At 40.6% G+C, this 13782-nt stretch overlaps 1 protein-coding gene across 2 annotated transcripts in view; it reads left to right on the forward strand.

The window, feature by feature from the left end:
• Positions 1-13782, forward strand: part of GLS (glutaminase) — a gene marked incomplete at its 5' end in the record, with an annotated part of 64463 nt that overhangs the window by 25418 nt on the left and 25263 nt on the right. For both annotated transcript variants that reach the window (XM_084264371.1, XM_084264370.1), the window contains 6 exons: positions 4214-4246; positions 4527-4585; positions 8312-8378; positions 8911-8961; positions 11413-11589; positions 12425-12556. In XM_084264371.1, coding sequence (XP_084120497.1) covers positions 4214-4246; positions 4527-4585; positions 8312-8378; positions 8911-8961; positions 11413-11589; positions 12425-12556 — 519 coding nt within the window. The remainder of the gene's footprint in view (positions 1-4213; positions 4247-4526; positions 4586-8311; positions 8379-8910; positions 8962-11412; positions 11590-12424; positions 12557-13782) is intronic.

A 13782-nucleotide genomic window follows, 5' to 3' on the forward strand; every position in this document is an offset into this window, starting at 1 on the left:
AGCATTTAGGCATGTTGGGAGACACAGCAATGTTCATGGACCTTGCGAAAAATGCAGTGTACGAGGAAATGAAAAAGCTCATCTTGCTGACCCTGAAAAAACTTAATGCAATGAAAGCTTTGCTGTTTATGTTCAAAACATAGAGGTGCATCTGATAAACTTCAGAGCTTTCTAAGTATGCTGATAAGACATAAAACCAATGAGGCAGAATGGTGGAAAAGCCTGTCCAGCCGTGCCAAGGGCCTGATTGCTCTCAGGATACAGTTATTAAGAAACCATATATGAGGGTTGAGAAAATGCATGGCTTGTTGGGTTTATTTGACAATATAGTTACAATAAATAGTACAGCTTTAGCTTAACTGCTCTATGCCACTGCTCCAGTCACCCTTCCTGATAGACTGATGTGTAAATGTTCATGCATACCACTTGAAAACGTGTTGGTGTTGTGATCTTCTCTGCCAGATACTTGTCTTTATTTCGGTGAATTTTCCTCTCATCTTGGGATATTCGTTTTCTTGTAGTAACTAATTTTGGATAGAACCTACATTCATGTTATTCTGCACTTGCCTTTTAGTATACCTCAGATGTACTGGATGTTATTTGACATAGAATATGTAGTAGTGATATTTGAAATGGCACGTATTCAGTGGTCACATTTGCAAGTATTCAATAGCTGAAGGACACAAAAAGTAATTCTTACATGTATTTTTGTATTATGAATATAATAGTGTTGGTCTTAGTGGGTCAAATACTGTCTGTGACAGTGTGCTCTCAAGTATTTCAGAGCTGAAAATGGCACGCTAAGCAGTCAAGACACGAGTTCTCAGAGAACAGGCCCAGATTAACAAATAAAAATAAAAGCATGTGTAAGTATAGAAAACTAAAATAAAGACATTAATAGTTATGTTAATGTAAAATGTAAAAAAAAAAATTTTCTTGCACTCTGGCATAGTGTTACTTTTTTTTTTTCTGGATGTTTTTGTCACAGTATAGTGTTAGGTTATAAATTTGGCTACAAAAATTTTTCCAGCAATTAATTTTTAAATAACTGTCCATTATAAGATTATAAACTTCTCGTGATCCAGATGTTTTTTATTAGATTGGCTTAGATTCCAAGTTGAAACATTTTAACAAGAGACACGTGGTATGAGCTAATGTGATATAATCATGTAAATGCTGAATGCTGATCAATGAAAAGTGGCTAATAGTAACTAGTCTTCTAAAAAATACTTCCCAATTTTGTTGTTGAAAGCTCTGGTAAGTATCCATGGGTCTCTTCTTTGCTATGTACATATATATATAGGCATGCAACTTCTAGAGTTGCTTATATTTTCCTAGAAGAAATCCAAATAATGAAAGTACCTTGTTTCCTTTTTTTTTTTCCTTTTTCTTCAAAGGGAAGATCACTAAAACCTGACACAGTCAAAAAATTCAAATTTATGATTGACAGCTATAGAGTTTGTTGTGGTTTTAAGCACTTACAAAATTGTATTCAGCTGTCTTCTGGAAGTTTGAATTTTCTGCCTATCAAAATGCTTCAATTTCATTTTGTATTCATTTAGAAGTGTTTTTTCATATGTATATACACACAAGCATGTATACAGTAGGTGTGTATATAAACATATGTTCCAGTAATTGTACTGAGTGTTTGTGGAGTTAGTGCATGGAACGTTTCCTTTATTGTGCTAGACAGATGGATTACATCTGAACTTAAAAATGCTTTTTAAGAACTATTGTTGCAGTGCCCCCAACCTCACAGGCTTATACAGTCGAGCAAAAATTAGAAGCGCTTGTGCAAGAACAGAAGTTTTCCTGTCTCTTAGATTTGTTTTAGTTGTTTTGCAAAAGTTGCTGAGTGTTCTGAATGTTAGGGGTTTATATTTGCAGGTGAACTTTAATCACAAAATGTTGCCTCTGTGTCTCTTCAACATTTTAGGAGCAGCAGTGTACCTCTTGTCAGCTGCTGAAAGAGGGAAACTAATATATTGGGTTTTTTAGCCATCGACTGTATGGAAGCAAAGTTTTCTGGTTTAGTTACCCATTGTGTTAAACCCTTACTGAGGTCTTGGTAATGTTATTACATAGGCAAATATTTTAGGTATATGAGCAGTGTAATTTCAGTAACAGTGCTTTTGTCTGTGATATCAAGTACCTATACAAGTGTGTGGAACGTCAAAGGCAAGAGTTAGTATACAGAAGGTTTTCTTCCCAAAATACGAGGTTAGATGTAAATTTTAAGAAGAAACCTTTTTTATAACAAAGTGATGTGTAAAATTTGCATTGAGTCTTTTGCCCACCAATTTCATGTGCTGCTTGTTAAAGCCAGGTTTTTGTTGAAGGGCTAAGGATTTTTTCAACTGGGAACAAAAAAATTGAAGTATTATGTATTTATATTTTTGCAGAAAGCATGATCCCTTCCTCCCACTTTCCTTTTTTTTTTAACAGAAGAACTTGTTTCAATTTATTATACATGTCTAACCATACAATTATCAATGCAGCATCCCATAACTAATGCTGACCCACTTTCCCAGAAAAAGATGTTCATTGTGCATTTGAAAGGTTGAAAAGGTTTTTGTGGTTTAAATGTTGTTACATATTTTACAGCATTAGGATCTATGGAATATTTTGACAACTGCAACAGTTCAATGAAGTTGGTAATTTCTTCTTTTAATTATTTTTCATTGAACAGATTTGGAGTTAAATTTTTAAGACTTGTGTTCTGGTATATTATACAGGAACATTTTGATGAAATGTATCATGATTTTTTTTATCTTATTGCAGATTAGCTAGAGTTTATTGCCTTTAATAGTAAGGTTATTAGCCTTTGAGCCTAAGGTAGCCACTGGTGCATAATATTGACAAAACAGTGTGGTGTTCCTTTCAGCTAGCGATCGTACGTGTGTGACTGCACATCCTCTTGTAGATGAGCTGATGCATGGGCTTCAAAGATTATCTGCGACACCCTAATCCACATTCAGAGTGGGAAATGAGACTGGCTTTACGCATTTCATTAAGTAAAATACTGGTTGATAAAAAGCTTCAGGTTTTTTTACCACTTCCCCGTTCTCATCCTAAACACCATGCAAGTAGTGTCTTGGAATTGTTTATGTTAAACAGAATTTTGTTATCTAAACACAGTAAGTTTAGCACTAAAAATCTTTATGAAAGTATCTTTTCTAGATACATTGTTTCCACTTGTGTAGGTAATGCTGTCCTTTTTTTAAAACTCCCTCAAAAAATTCTACTCCGCTACTGCAAAACATTAAAAACTCCTCCCAGTAGACACCACCATGCACTAATTTTTACCTCCCACCCCTCTTTCAACACCTTGCTGTAGGAATTGGTGGAAGGCCATCTGTCAGAGACCATTAAAGAACTAATATATCTGTAACTGGCAGCTACTAAATTTGAGAATCTCCTTAAAGGGGGGCGGAGGAAAGAAACTCCAAAATAACACCCCTTATCCTCCCTGAAACAAACCAACCCAACCAACCCCAAGATTTAAGTTTCATGAGCATCCTTACTAAGTTGGAGTTAGATTTTTTTTTTCCTTTAGTTGTTAGCAGAATTACGTACCCTGTGATGTGAAATTCCATTTTTCTAAGTATTTGATTTTTTTATAGGTATGGCTTCAATCAGATATTAATCAAAGCAGATTATTTTGATTAAATGCAATTCTTTTCATAGTAAGGGGTAACACTTTATTTTAAGTCTTCATTCTAAATTCTTAGTACGAGTGCTAGCCATAGAAATATTTTAACTCCAGTAGCCTGAACTTTCTTATGCTCAGCTCTGTTGGTAACACAAGTATACCTTTGGGTTACTAATCTGTAAAAAGTTAGTGTTTCCGTTATAATTATCCTGATTGTAGTTACTTTGGTTTTTTTAAACTTAACTACTAAGTTTACTTATGACAAGCACGTAAAGTTGACTAGAGAGCACTTAAAATAAAGCATACCTTTTTCAGTTTAAATTAATTTCCAGCATACAGGTGTTTGATAAGAGTCTTATAGGATTGTTTAATTTAAAGGATAATGAAAGACTTACTTATCTAACACTTTAATTTTCTCATTAATGTATGAAATGATTGTAGTACCTTGTTCTTAATTAGCCTCATACCTTAGTCATATGTATTAAATCCTAATACTGTTAAGTGAACTAACTTGTTCCTTATGTTAACAATTTTTGTAAATTATTTTTTCTTTTCTTGCAGCAAGGAGCAAATAATGCAGAAAAATTTGACTACGTAAGTTAATGTTACAACATTCCTCTTTGGTTTTGTTTTTTAAACTAAATTGAGTGGTAAAGTTCTCTAGATGGCAAGGGGATTGCAATTGAAATTTTAGTAATTCCAAATGCTTTGTCTTTATCTGTACTTGGTTGTTTAAAGGCTTACTGGTTTGGATTGCATTTGTAAAATTGTTAGGAGGTTTAGGGTAAGGCTGGGTTGAAAGTTCTTCAGTTACAACTTGATGATGTTGAAATGTTAGCTTCCTTTTCCGCCCCCTCCTGTCTGTCTCCTACAGGTGATGCAGTTCATGAATAAAATGGCTGGTAATGAGTATGTTGGATTCAGTAATGCTACGTAAGTATTTTCTATTTAGTTAATAGGAGTGAAGTGGAAAATGCCTCAACTGACAGTTGGCATTTTGAGCGTATAGCAAAGATCAGTTATTAGCATTAAAAACATCATTTCATCCGTAATACTAGAGGGTGTGTTTGGCTTAAAACATACAGGAACTGAAGTTGTCCTTCCAGTGAACCCAGCGTGGCTACATAGCATGTAGAAGTGTGTGTGTGTAAGTGTGTGTGTGTGTGTGTGTGTGAGACTCCAGTGTGGCTACATCACGCGCGTGTGTGTGTGAGACCCCAGTGTGGCTACATCACGCGCGCGTGTGTGTGTGTGTGTGAGACCCCAGTGTGGCTACATCACGCGCGCGTGTGTGTGTGTGTGTGTGAGACCCCAGTGTGGCTACATCACGCGCGCGCGTGTGTGTGTGTGTGTGAGACCCCAGTGTGGCTACATCACGCGCGCGTGTGTGTGTGTGTGTGAGACCCCAGTGTGGCTACATCACGCGCGCGCGTGTGTGTGTGTGAGACCCCAGTGTGGCTACATCGCGCGCGCGTGTGTGTGTGTGAGACCCCAGTGTGGCTACATCGCGCGCGCGCGTGTGTGTGTGTGTGTGTGAGACCCCAGTGTGGCTACATCACGCGCGCGTGTGTGTGTGTGTGTGAGACCCCAGTGTGGCTACATCGCGCGCGCGTGTGTGTGTGTGTGTGAGACCCCAGTGTGGCTACATCGCGCGCGCGTGTGTGTGTGTGTGTGTGTGTGTGAGACCCCAGTGTGGCTACATCGCGCGCGCGTGTGTGTGTGTGTGTGTGTGAGACCCCAGTGTGGCTACATCGCGCGCGCGTGTGTGTGTGTGTGTGTGTGAGACCCCAGTGTGGCTACATCGCGCGTGTGTGTGTGAGACCCCAGTGTGGCTACATCACGCGTGTGTGTGAGAGACCCCAGTGTGGCTACATCACGCGCGTGTGTGTGAGACCCCAGTGTGGCTACATCACGCGTGTGTGTGTGTGTGTGTGTGAGACCCCAGTGTGGCTACATCACGCGCGTGTGTGTGAGACCCCAGTGTGGCTACATCACGCGCGTGTGTGTGAGACCCCAGTGTGGCTACATCACGCACGTGTGTGTGAGATCGCAGTGTGGCTACATCACGCGTGTGTGTGTGAGACCCCAGTGTGGCTACATCACGCGCGTGTGTGTGTGTGTGTGTGTGTGAGACCCCAGTGTGGCTACATCACGCGTGTGTGTGTGTGTGTGTGTGTGTGAGACCCCAGTGTGGCTACATCACGCGCGTGTGTGTGTGTGTGTGTGAGACCCCAGTGTGGCTACATCACGCGCGTGTGTGTGAGACCCCAGTGTGGCTACATCACGCGCGTGTGTGTGTGAGACCCCAGTGTGGCTACATCACGCGCGTGTGTGTGTGAGACCCCAGTGTGGCTACATCACGCGCGCGTGTGTGTGAGACCCCAGTGTGGCTACATCACGCGCGCGTGTGTGTGTGTGTGTGAGACCCCAGTGTGGCTACATCACGCGCGCGCGTGTGTGTGTGTGTGAGACCCCAGTGTGGCTACATCGCGCGCGCGCGTGTGTGTGTGTGAGACCCCAGTGTGGCTACATCACGCGCGCGCGTGTGTGTGTGTGAGACCCCAGTGTGGCTACATCGCGCGCGCGCGTGTGTGTGTGTGTGTGTGTGTGAGACCCCAGTGTGGCTACATCGCGCGCGCGTGTGTGTGTGTGTGTGAGACCCCAGTGTGGCTACATCGCGCGCGCGTGTGTGAGACCCCAGTGTGGCTACATCGCGCGTGTGTGTGTGAGACCCCAGTGTGGCTACATCACGCGTGTGTGTGTGTGTGAGACCCCAGTGTGGCTACATCACGCGTGTGTGTGTGTGTGAGACCCCAGTGTGGCTACATCACGCGTGTGTGTGTGTGTGAGACCCCAGTGTGGCTACATCACGCGTGTGTGTGTGTGTGAGACCCCAGTGTGGCTACATCACGCGTGTGTGTGTGTGTGTGAGACCCCAGTGTGGCTACATCACGCGTGTGTGTGTGTGTGTGAGACCCCAGTGTGGCTACATCACGCGTGTGTGTGTGTGAGACCCCAGTGTGGCTACATCACGCGTGTGTGTGTGTGAGACCCCAGTGTGGCTACATCACGCGTGTGTGTGTGTGAGACCCCAGTGTGGCTACATCACGCGTGCACGCGTGTGTGTGAGACCCCAGTGTGGCTACATCACGCGTGCACGCGTGTGTGTGAGACCCCAGTGTGGCTACATCGCGCGTGCACGCGTGTGTGTGTGTGTGAGACCCCAGTGTGGCTACATCACGTGCGCGCGTGTGTGTGTGTGTGTGAGAGACCCCAGTGTGGCTACATCGCGCGTGCGTGTGTGTGTGTGAGAGACCCCAGTGTGGCTACATCGCGCGCGCGTGTGTGTGTGTGCGTGTGAGAGACCCCAGTGTGGCTACATCGCGCGCGCGTGTGTGTGTGTGCGTGTGAGAGACCCCAGTGTGGCTACATCGTGCGTGCGTGTGTGTGTGTGTGTGTGAGAGACCCCAGTGTGGCTACATCGTGCGTGCGTGTGTGTGTGTGTGAGAGACCCCAGTGTGGCTACATCACGCGTGTTTGTGTGTGTGTGAGAGACCCCAGTGTGGCTACATCACGCGTGCGTGCGTGTGTGAGAGACCCCAGTGTGGCTACATCACGCGTGTGTGTGTGTGTGTGTGAGAGACCCCAGTGTGGCTACATCACGCGTGTGTGTGTGTGTGAGACCCCAGTGTGGCTACATCACGCGTGTGTGTGTGAGACCCCAGTGTGGCTACATCACATGTAGAAGTGTGGGTTATCCCTTTCAAATGTCATTATTCCGTCTTAGCGCTTTGGTGCTGTGGCAGTGAAAGCTGGAAGTGCAACTGTTACCTTCCTAGTGTTCACGTTAAAAACTTAACTCTGCATGTTGATGGATGCATATCACGTGTTTAGATGGCATGTCTGATGTGTTTAGGACCGTCCATGCTTTTTGACTTTGCATATTTAAAATCTTTTCTAAAACAGTTCCCCAATTAACTCAATGTATAGCGTTCCAAAAGTCTTGGGCACTTTCGAGGCAGCACTGGGAAAATCATGAAGATTCCATACAGTCGAATTGCTTCCACGTTGGTAGTTGGCATGGGCATGCAGAGAAGCAGAATGAGATAACTAGTGTTTTTCCTGAGCTTTGTTAACATAAAAGAAAGGAACCAAATGGCCCCAAATTACCTGCCCTTGTACCTACCCGTGCAGATTCCTCCTTTAGGTTTCATCCTGAACTTAAGTCATCAGGATAAACAGTGCAGCTGCTGGGCTGGGTGCTGGTTCACTTGCAACTTGATCCTCAAATTCCTCTCCGGTGGGGTCAGTGGTGTCAGGGAATGACCCTTTCACTACAGCTCCTTGCGGGATGTTTCATTCCACTGTGGCCTTCCTAGAAACACTTCTAAGAGTAGGGTCTTGGGCTTCTTTGCCTTATCCCCAAGTCGGCTTATGTCTGATTAGGTAACCACTGCTGTGTGTCACTGGATGTCAAGGCTCGTTCACTCCGGCTGGGTTTACTGGCGTGAGTAACTTCTCTCCCATTAGAAAGATGTCCGTGTTCAGAAGGAACGTATCCTTTACAGGCAGTTTTCTTGAATTACATTTTGCGTCTCAAGTGCAGTGAAGTTTTTTTGATGCTTGACAGGTTGTCTTGTCTCTTTTTTTCTTGTTAAGGTTTCAGTCCGAAAGGGAGAGTGGAGATAGAAACTTTGCAATTGGCTATTACTTGAAAGAGAAAAAGGTTGGTATCTTTTCTTCACTGTGTTTTGAAGACTGTGTGGTGAGTTTTTGTCATAGTCTGTGAAGACTTTTAATTTATTTAATGTGCAGTATGACATAAATTATTGCCGTATATGTTTTCATACTGTTACTCACATGCTGTCATTTAGAAAGCGTGACACTTATTAATGGTATTCTATTAGAATAACATGTTTTTTCTGTATCATACCCATGATAACTTGCTTTATCTGTCATAAAATGCATAATCTGTGCTGTACAGATGACATTATAAATCTTCTAGGTGCCTTTTGCAGTTTACTGATTTAATATTGAAAGCTGTATGGAAAAATATACTAATACCTTACTGCACTGTGTTATTTTTAAATCTGATATAATTTAATATTTTTACTTCTTATATTTATATAAATATTTGCTTTTAAATCTGCCTAATGTTAATTTGATAAAAGCATGGCTTAATTTATGTCTCTCTAAAAGCAGTATTTTAAAAAGAATAATAATTTTGCCTGAAGTCTCTCTTTATTTTTCTTCCTTAGTGCTTTCCTGAAGGCACGGATATGGTTGCTATACTAGACTTCTATTTTCAGGTAACTGACTTTAAAATTGAGACTCGTTACAGACTTAGAATTACTACTGTAAGCAGTAGAATCTGATTTGTTCATACTCAGGCTTTGATGACTTAGGGTTAGATGTGTCAGCTTTTGTTAAACTCTTTGAAAGTGAATTACATACGTTTGTATACAGATTTGCTGTTGTTTAGGCAATGCACTTGGGTGTCTTTATTGCTAATGCAACTGGCAGTAGTCTTTAAAACAGTAGTAATTAGAAGGTTAAAATGCTTTGTAGTACTTCAGTGAGTTTGACAAAATATTTCGGCTTCTGTGTGTTGCTGCTCTTTATTGTACTGTGAAGTACCTTAAACCCTATTTGTAACTGAAGGAGTGTCTGCATGCTGTATTGGAAGCTCACGGGTAGTGTTATAAATGAAATAATATTAGTATTTCCTCCTTTTTGTTTAACTGAGTCCTTATGAGTAAAACAAAGAATCTAGTCATGTATATTCTCTCCTTCCCCATTATTTTTTTTCTTTTTCACTTCCAGCAAGTTATTTGCAACTGTCACAAAATGAAAACTTGGCGAGTGTAAGGAATGTCCTCAGTAAGGATTTCCCAACGTTAAAATATTTGCAACTCAGCTCTGCTGAATTTAGTTGTCAAGAGGCAGCTCAAAATGTGTTACTGATTCAGTCTGTCTGAGAGAGTGTTTTTTGTTTTGTTTTGTTTTTTAAAAAAAAAACCAAAACAACCCAAACTTAAAATCCAGAGTTTAGTTCTTAATATGAATCTGGTTTTAATTCTTGAGACTTGATCTTACACAGATTACAAACAGAGGGTTTTAAATGAAAATTTTAACCTGTGTTTTTTGTCGGGACGCACCTGCTCTGCACTTAAATCGAGTGACTGTTCATGAAGCGAGGCATACTTGATTAGCCTTAGTTGACCTCCTCTTGAGTTGGAAACTAGGTACATGATAACAGTCTACTCTGAACTTCTGTTGTTACACAAAACTGATAATTTATTCAGATTTACTGTTTAAACATGCTTTTTAAATGCTTCCTATCACGCTGCCTCAAATCACGATGCGCTTCTGGGTGGAAAGGTATTCATAAGAAATGCCAAACCTAACTTTTTTGGATATATTTTAATTTGGCCTCACTTTCGTGCATTATGATCTCTATTTTCACAACTGCATGTTATTCTTTTTTTTTTCCCTTGCAAAATCCCCTGTTCCCTCCATACTCAGAAGAGGGCAGCTCATACATGAGTGGCAATTCTGTTTTCTTTTCTTCTCCCCTTACAAGGCTTACTTTCCAACAGTCTACTGATTCTACTTAAAAAGCTGGTTATTTCTTTTCTTTGCCTTTTCTGTGATGCTCTTCTTCCCCTGTGTAATTGTCACTTTCAGAACAGGAATAACCTTATTTTCCTATTGTCTCTGTAAAGTCAGGATGGATTATTCTCATTTTAGAGAACCAAGGTATAAAATGCAGGTGCTTAAACTGAGAACCTAGAAACACTTTTTTTCAAAGTAGGTGATATTATGTAATACTTCATATGTTTAAAACACAGTTGCCATTTTAGATGCGTCTCTGACAATCTCTTGATTTGCAACTCCAGTTGATTGGACTAGGATGTATTGAGTTTGGCACCCGGAAAATAAGAATTCCAGGTAGTAACTACTCATGCAAACTTGGCTTAGGTAACTTCATGAAGTATCATGTAATGACTGTTTGGCAAAAGCAAGAATAGGAGCACTAGCTTGTGTACTTTTCAGAGTAGCATTTCAGCTTCAGGTTGAAACCAACTTATCTTTTGGTTTCTGCAGAAATGAGGCAGCATCAGGTGATGGCATCATATCACATTTCCTGATGTGTCACCAAAGTATGTATAGTCTGTACCAAAGCAGGGATCCTGGGAGAAACTATGATATATATGGTTGTATCATTAAAATATTGAAAAGCATATGTGAGAGAAAGGTGAAATAAGGCTGCATCAGCAGGAAGTGCTGGCATTAAGACTTGCATGTGCTAGAGTTTGCAGCTTTAAAATGTACTTTTAATACATGTGTGTGGTCTTCTAAGGCTTAAAAAGCAGCCACACAAAACAAATTGAAAAAACCCAGTCATTCTGTGGCTTTTCCATTTAAACAGATGCAAAATACCGAGATTGCTTTTTCAGACCTCTTCCTCTCAAAGGAACATAAGGGGGGTGGGGGGAGGAATCAAGTGGAGATGCTAACTCATGTAAAATACTATCCCAAACTATTAAGAGGCCTTACAAACACTGTTGCTGGGATCTTTGTAGTTGGAAGATTTGGATCATATTAGTTGATGCTACTAGCGTCCCTGTAACAAACATTATGCTGCAGTTTATTTTATGAAATGTTATTTCTGTAGAGATGTGTTGTTGATCCTGCTATAGTTGCCCTTGCTGTACTAGAAGTATCAGTCCTTATAATCTCAATTTCTCTTTCATAAGCTTTGTTCAATAGAAGTAACATGTGAGTCGGCAAGTGTGATGGCAGCAACTCTGGCTAATGGTGGCTTTTGCCCAATCACTGGTGAAAGAGTACTGAGTCCTGAAGCGGTCCGGAACACCTTGAGCTTAATGCATTCCTGTGGCATGTATGACTTCTCAGGGCAGTTTGCTTTTCATGTAAGTAGTTTACAGATGCTAATTATAGCTGACCAGGAAGGTTGATCTGTGCAATTGATTTGCATGTTCAGGGCTGGCTGTTACTTTGTCTTCATTGACTTAGTTTCATAAATTGTTCCTGTGTATTGTAAAAGTGGCTGTCATACATGCTGTATGTGCCATGCTTCTGTTTTCTGGCAGTATGTTTCTTATGTGTAAGTATTCAAAGATGTACTGTGCCTTACTGTATTTTCAGCATTTTGTTTTGAGTTTCTTTAGTTTTTCCTTATTGCATATGAGTAAAATGACAATGCTTCGTGTGACCTAAAATGTTTTGACTCACTGAGCTATGGGAGTATGTCATAGGTTGGTTCCTATTGGAAAAAAAAACCCATTATCTGGACTGTAAATAAGTAGGTTATTTTATGGCTTTATGGACTGGTTCTTCTGTTTCCTTTCTGGGTTTTTTTTTTACCTTCTCCAGTCAAGGTGTTTAATGTATGTGGCTTTGTACTACCTTATTGCCAACTGTTCATCACAGATACACTTTTGTACTCCTGCTTAGTCAAAATTGTTTCTTATAATAGATGAGAATTATCTTTTGCACTGTGTTACTGACTCTGTGTTACTGAGGGCAAATAACTTTACAATCATGTTCCATGGATTGCCACGAGCTGTGCTTCGGGTTATTGTCTATATAAATAGAAGCAAGTAGCAATACTTCCTCAGCTTAAATTACTTGCCAGACTGGCGCGTTACAAATGCTGCATGATAATCCTCAGTCCAATGCTAATACATTGTGTTACAGTAGTGAAGAAAGTTTGAAGAGGTCAGTAATTCACTGGTTATTCCATAGGTTGGTCTTCCTGCAAAGTCTGGAGTCGCTGGTGGGATTCTTCTGGTTGTTCCTAACGTCATGGGCTTGATGTGCTGGTCACCGCCTTTGGACAAGATGGGCAACAGTGTTAAAGGAATTCACTTTTGTCATGTAAGCAACGTTGCCTTTAACATTTGCCTGGGTTTTGTGGGTTTTCTTTTTCTTTTGCAGCTGGTGTTTGTTTACTGAGCTTCAGTTAGTATAGACGAGGTGTAACTGAATTCAGTAGTGGCTCTGAGTGTGCAGAGCAAGACTCATCTGATCCAAGGGTGGAAGGCTAAGAGGAGATATTTGCATTTTAATAAGAAATAACACTGTAATGGAGTGAGTGCTTAGAAAATACAAGGCCAAAATCACTTAAGAAATTTATTGTGGAAAAACTTTGAAAAGGAGCACTTCATGAAGTAATGAAGGACCTAGTCTTCCGTGTGCTGCATTAGAAACTGTAGAGCTTGCTTTATAGACTATTTTTTCCTCTCTGGTCATAAAGTTAACAATTTTCAAAACATTGGAAATGCAACTCTTACTTCATTACAATAAAAGATAAAGATTCCCTTGACATACTGCTGTTCTGATATTTTTTAAAGCAGATTTTTGTAAATAATGCGACATAATAAACGGTCTCATGTCAGATCCTGTTGTTGGGCAAGCTCTTCCCTTCCTTCTCTCTTGCTTTGGAAAGGACTCTGGATAGTCTGTTGATAGCAGAATTAGAAGCAGAAGAGATTTTTGTGGAGTACTGTGATAATAAAGATGTTTTGCGGGAGAGGAGAATGTAAAAAACCCTGTGTCTTTATTTTTATCCTAAAACCCCTTGTAATACTGATCAAGTACTTGTAAATGGGAGGGAAGAGTCTCAGAAAATAAAATAACAGTAGTCTGGCTAGACCCCTATAGGAAATGTAGGGTTATTGGTAATTTATGGGAGGTTGAAGCTACAACCAGGCTTTTTCTTGTTGGGCTTTCTTGTTGTTTGTTTGTTGCTTTAAAGTAGTGAAAACTGTTAAGCTGCAGCAGTGGTGTTAGTTTGGATAGACTTCAGTTCCTGGGGCTATTTGCAACAGTGTGGGATTTGCAGTAAGCAAGAGTTTAGTTCATGTGGATGAGCAGCAGTTAAATCTTTTCATACCTCTATTTATCTAACATCTGCACTGTTGTAAATTAAGAGTACTAGGAAGTTATCAATTCTAGCTTACGTGCTTTAAAATATTTCTTATGAAATAGTCTAGTACTTGATAACTTAAACATACAATTATAGAAGGTCAAGTGAAAGATTTACTGCGTTTGTTCTGTGTTAGAACGAGACCTAAAAACTGATAGGTCATCATGGCATACAA

Source organism: Gallinula chloropus, assembly GCF_964237585.1.
Source record: "Gallinula chloropus genome assembly, chromosome: 5".
Classification (NCBI taxonomy): Eukaryota; Metazoa; Chordata; class Aves; order Gruiformes; family Rallidae; genus Gallinula; species Gallinula chloropus.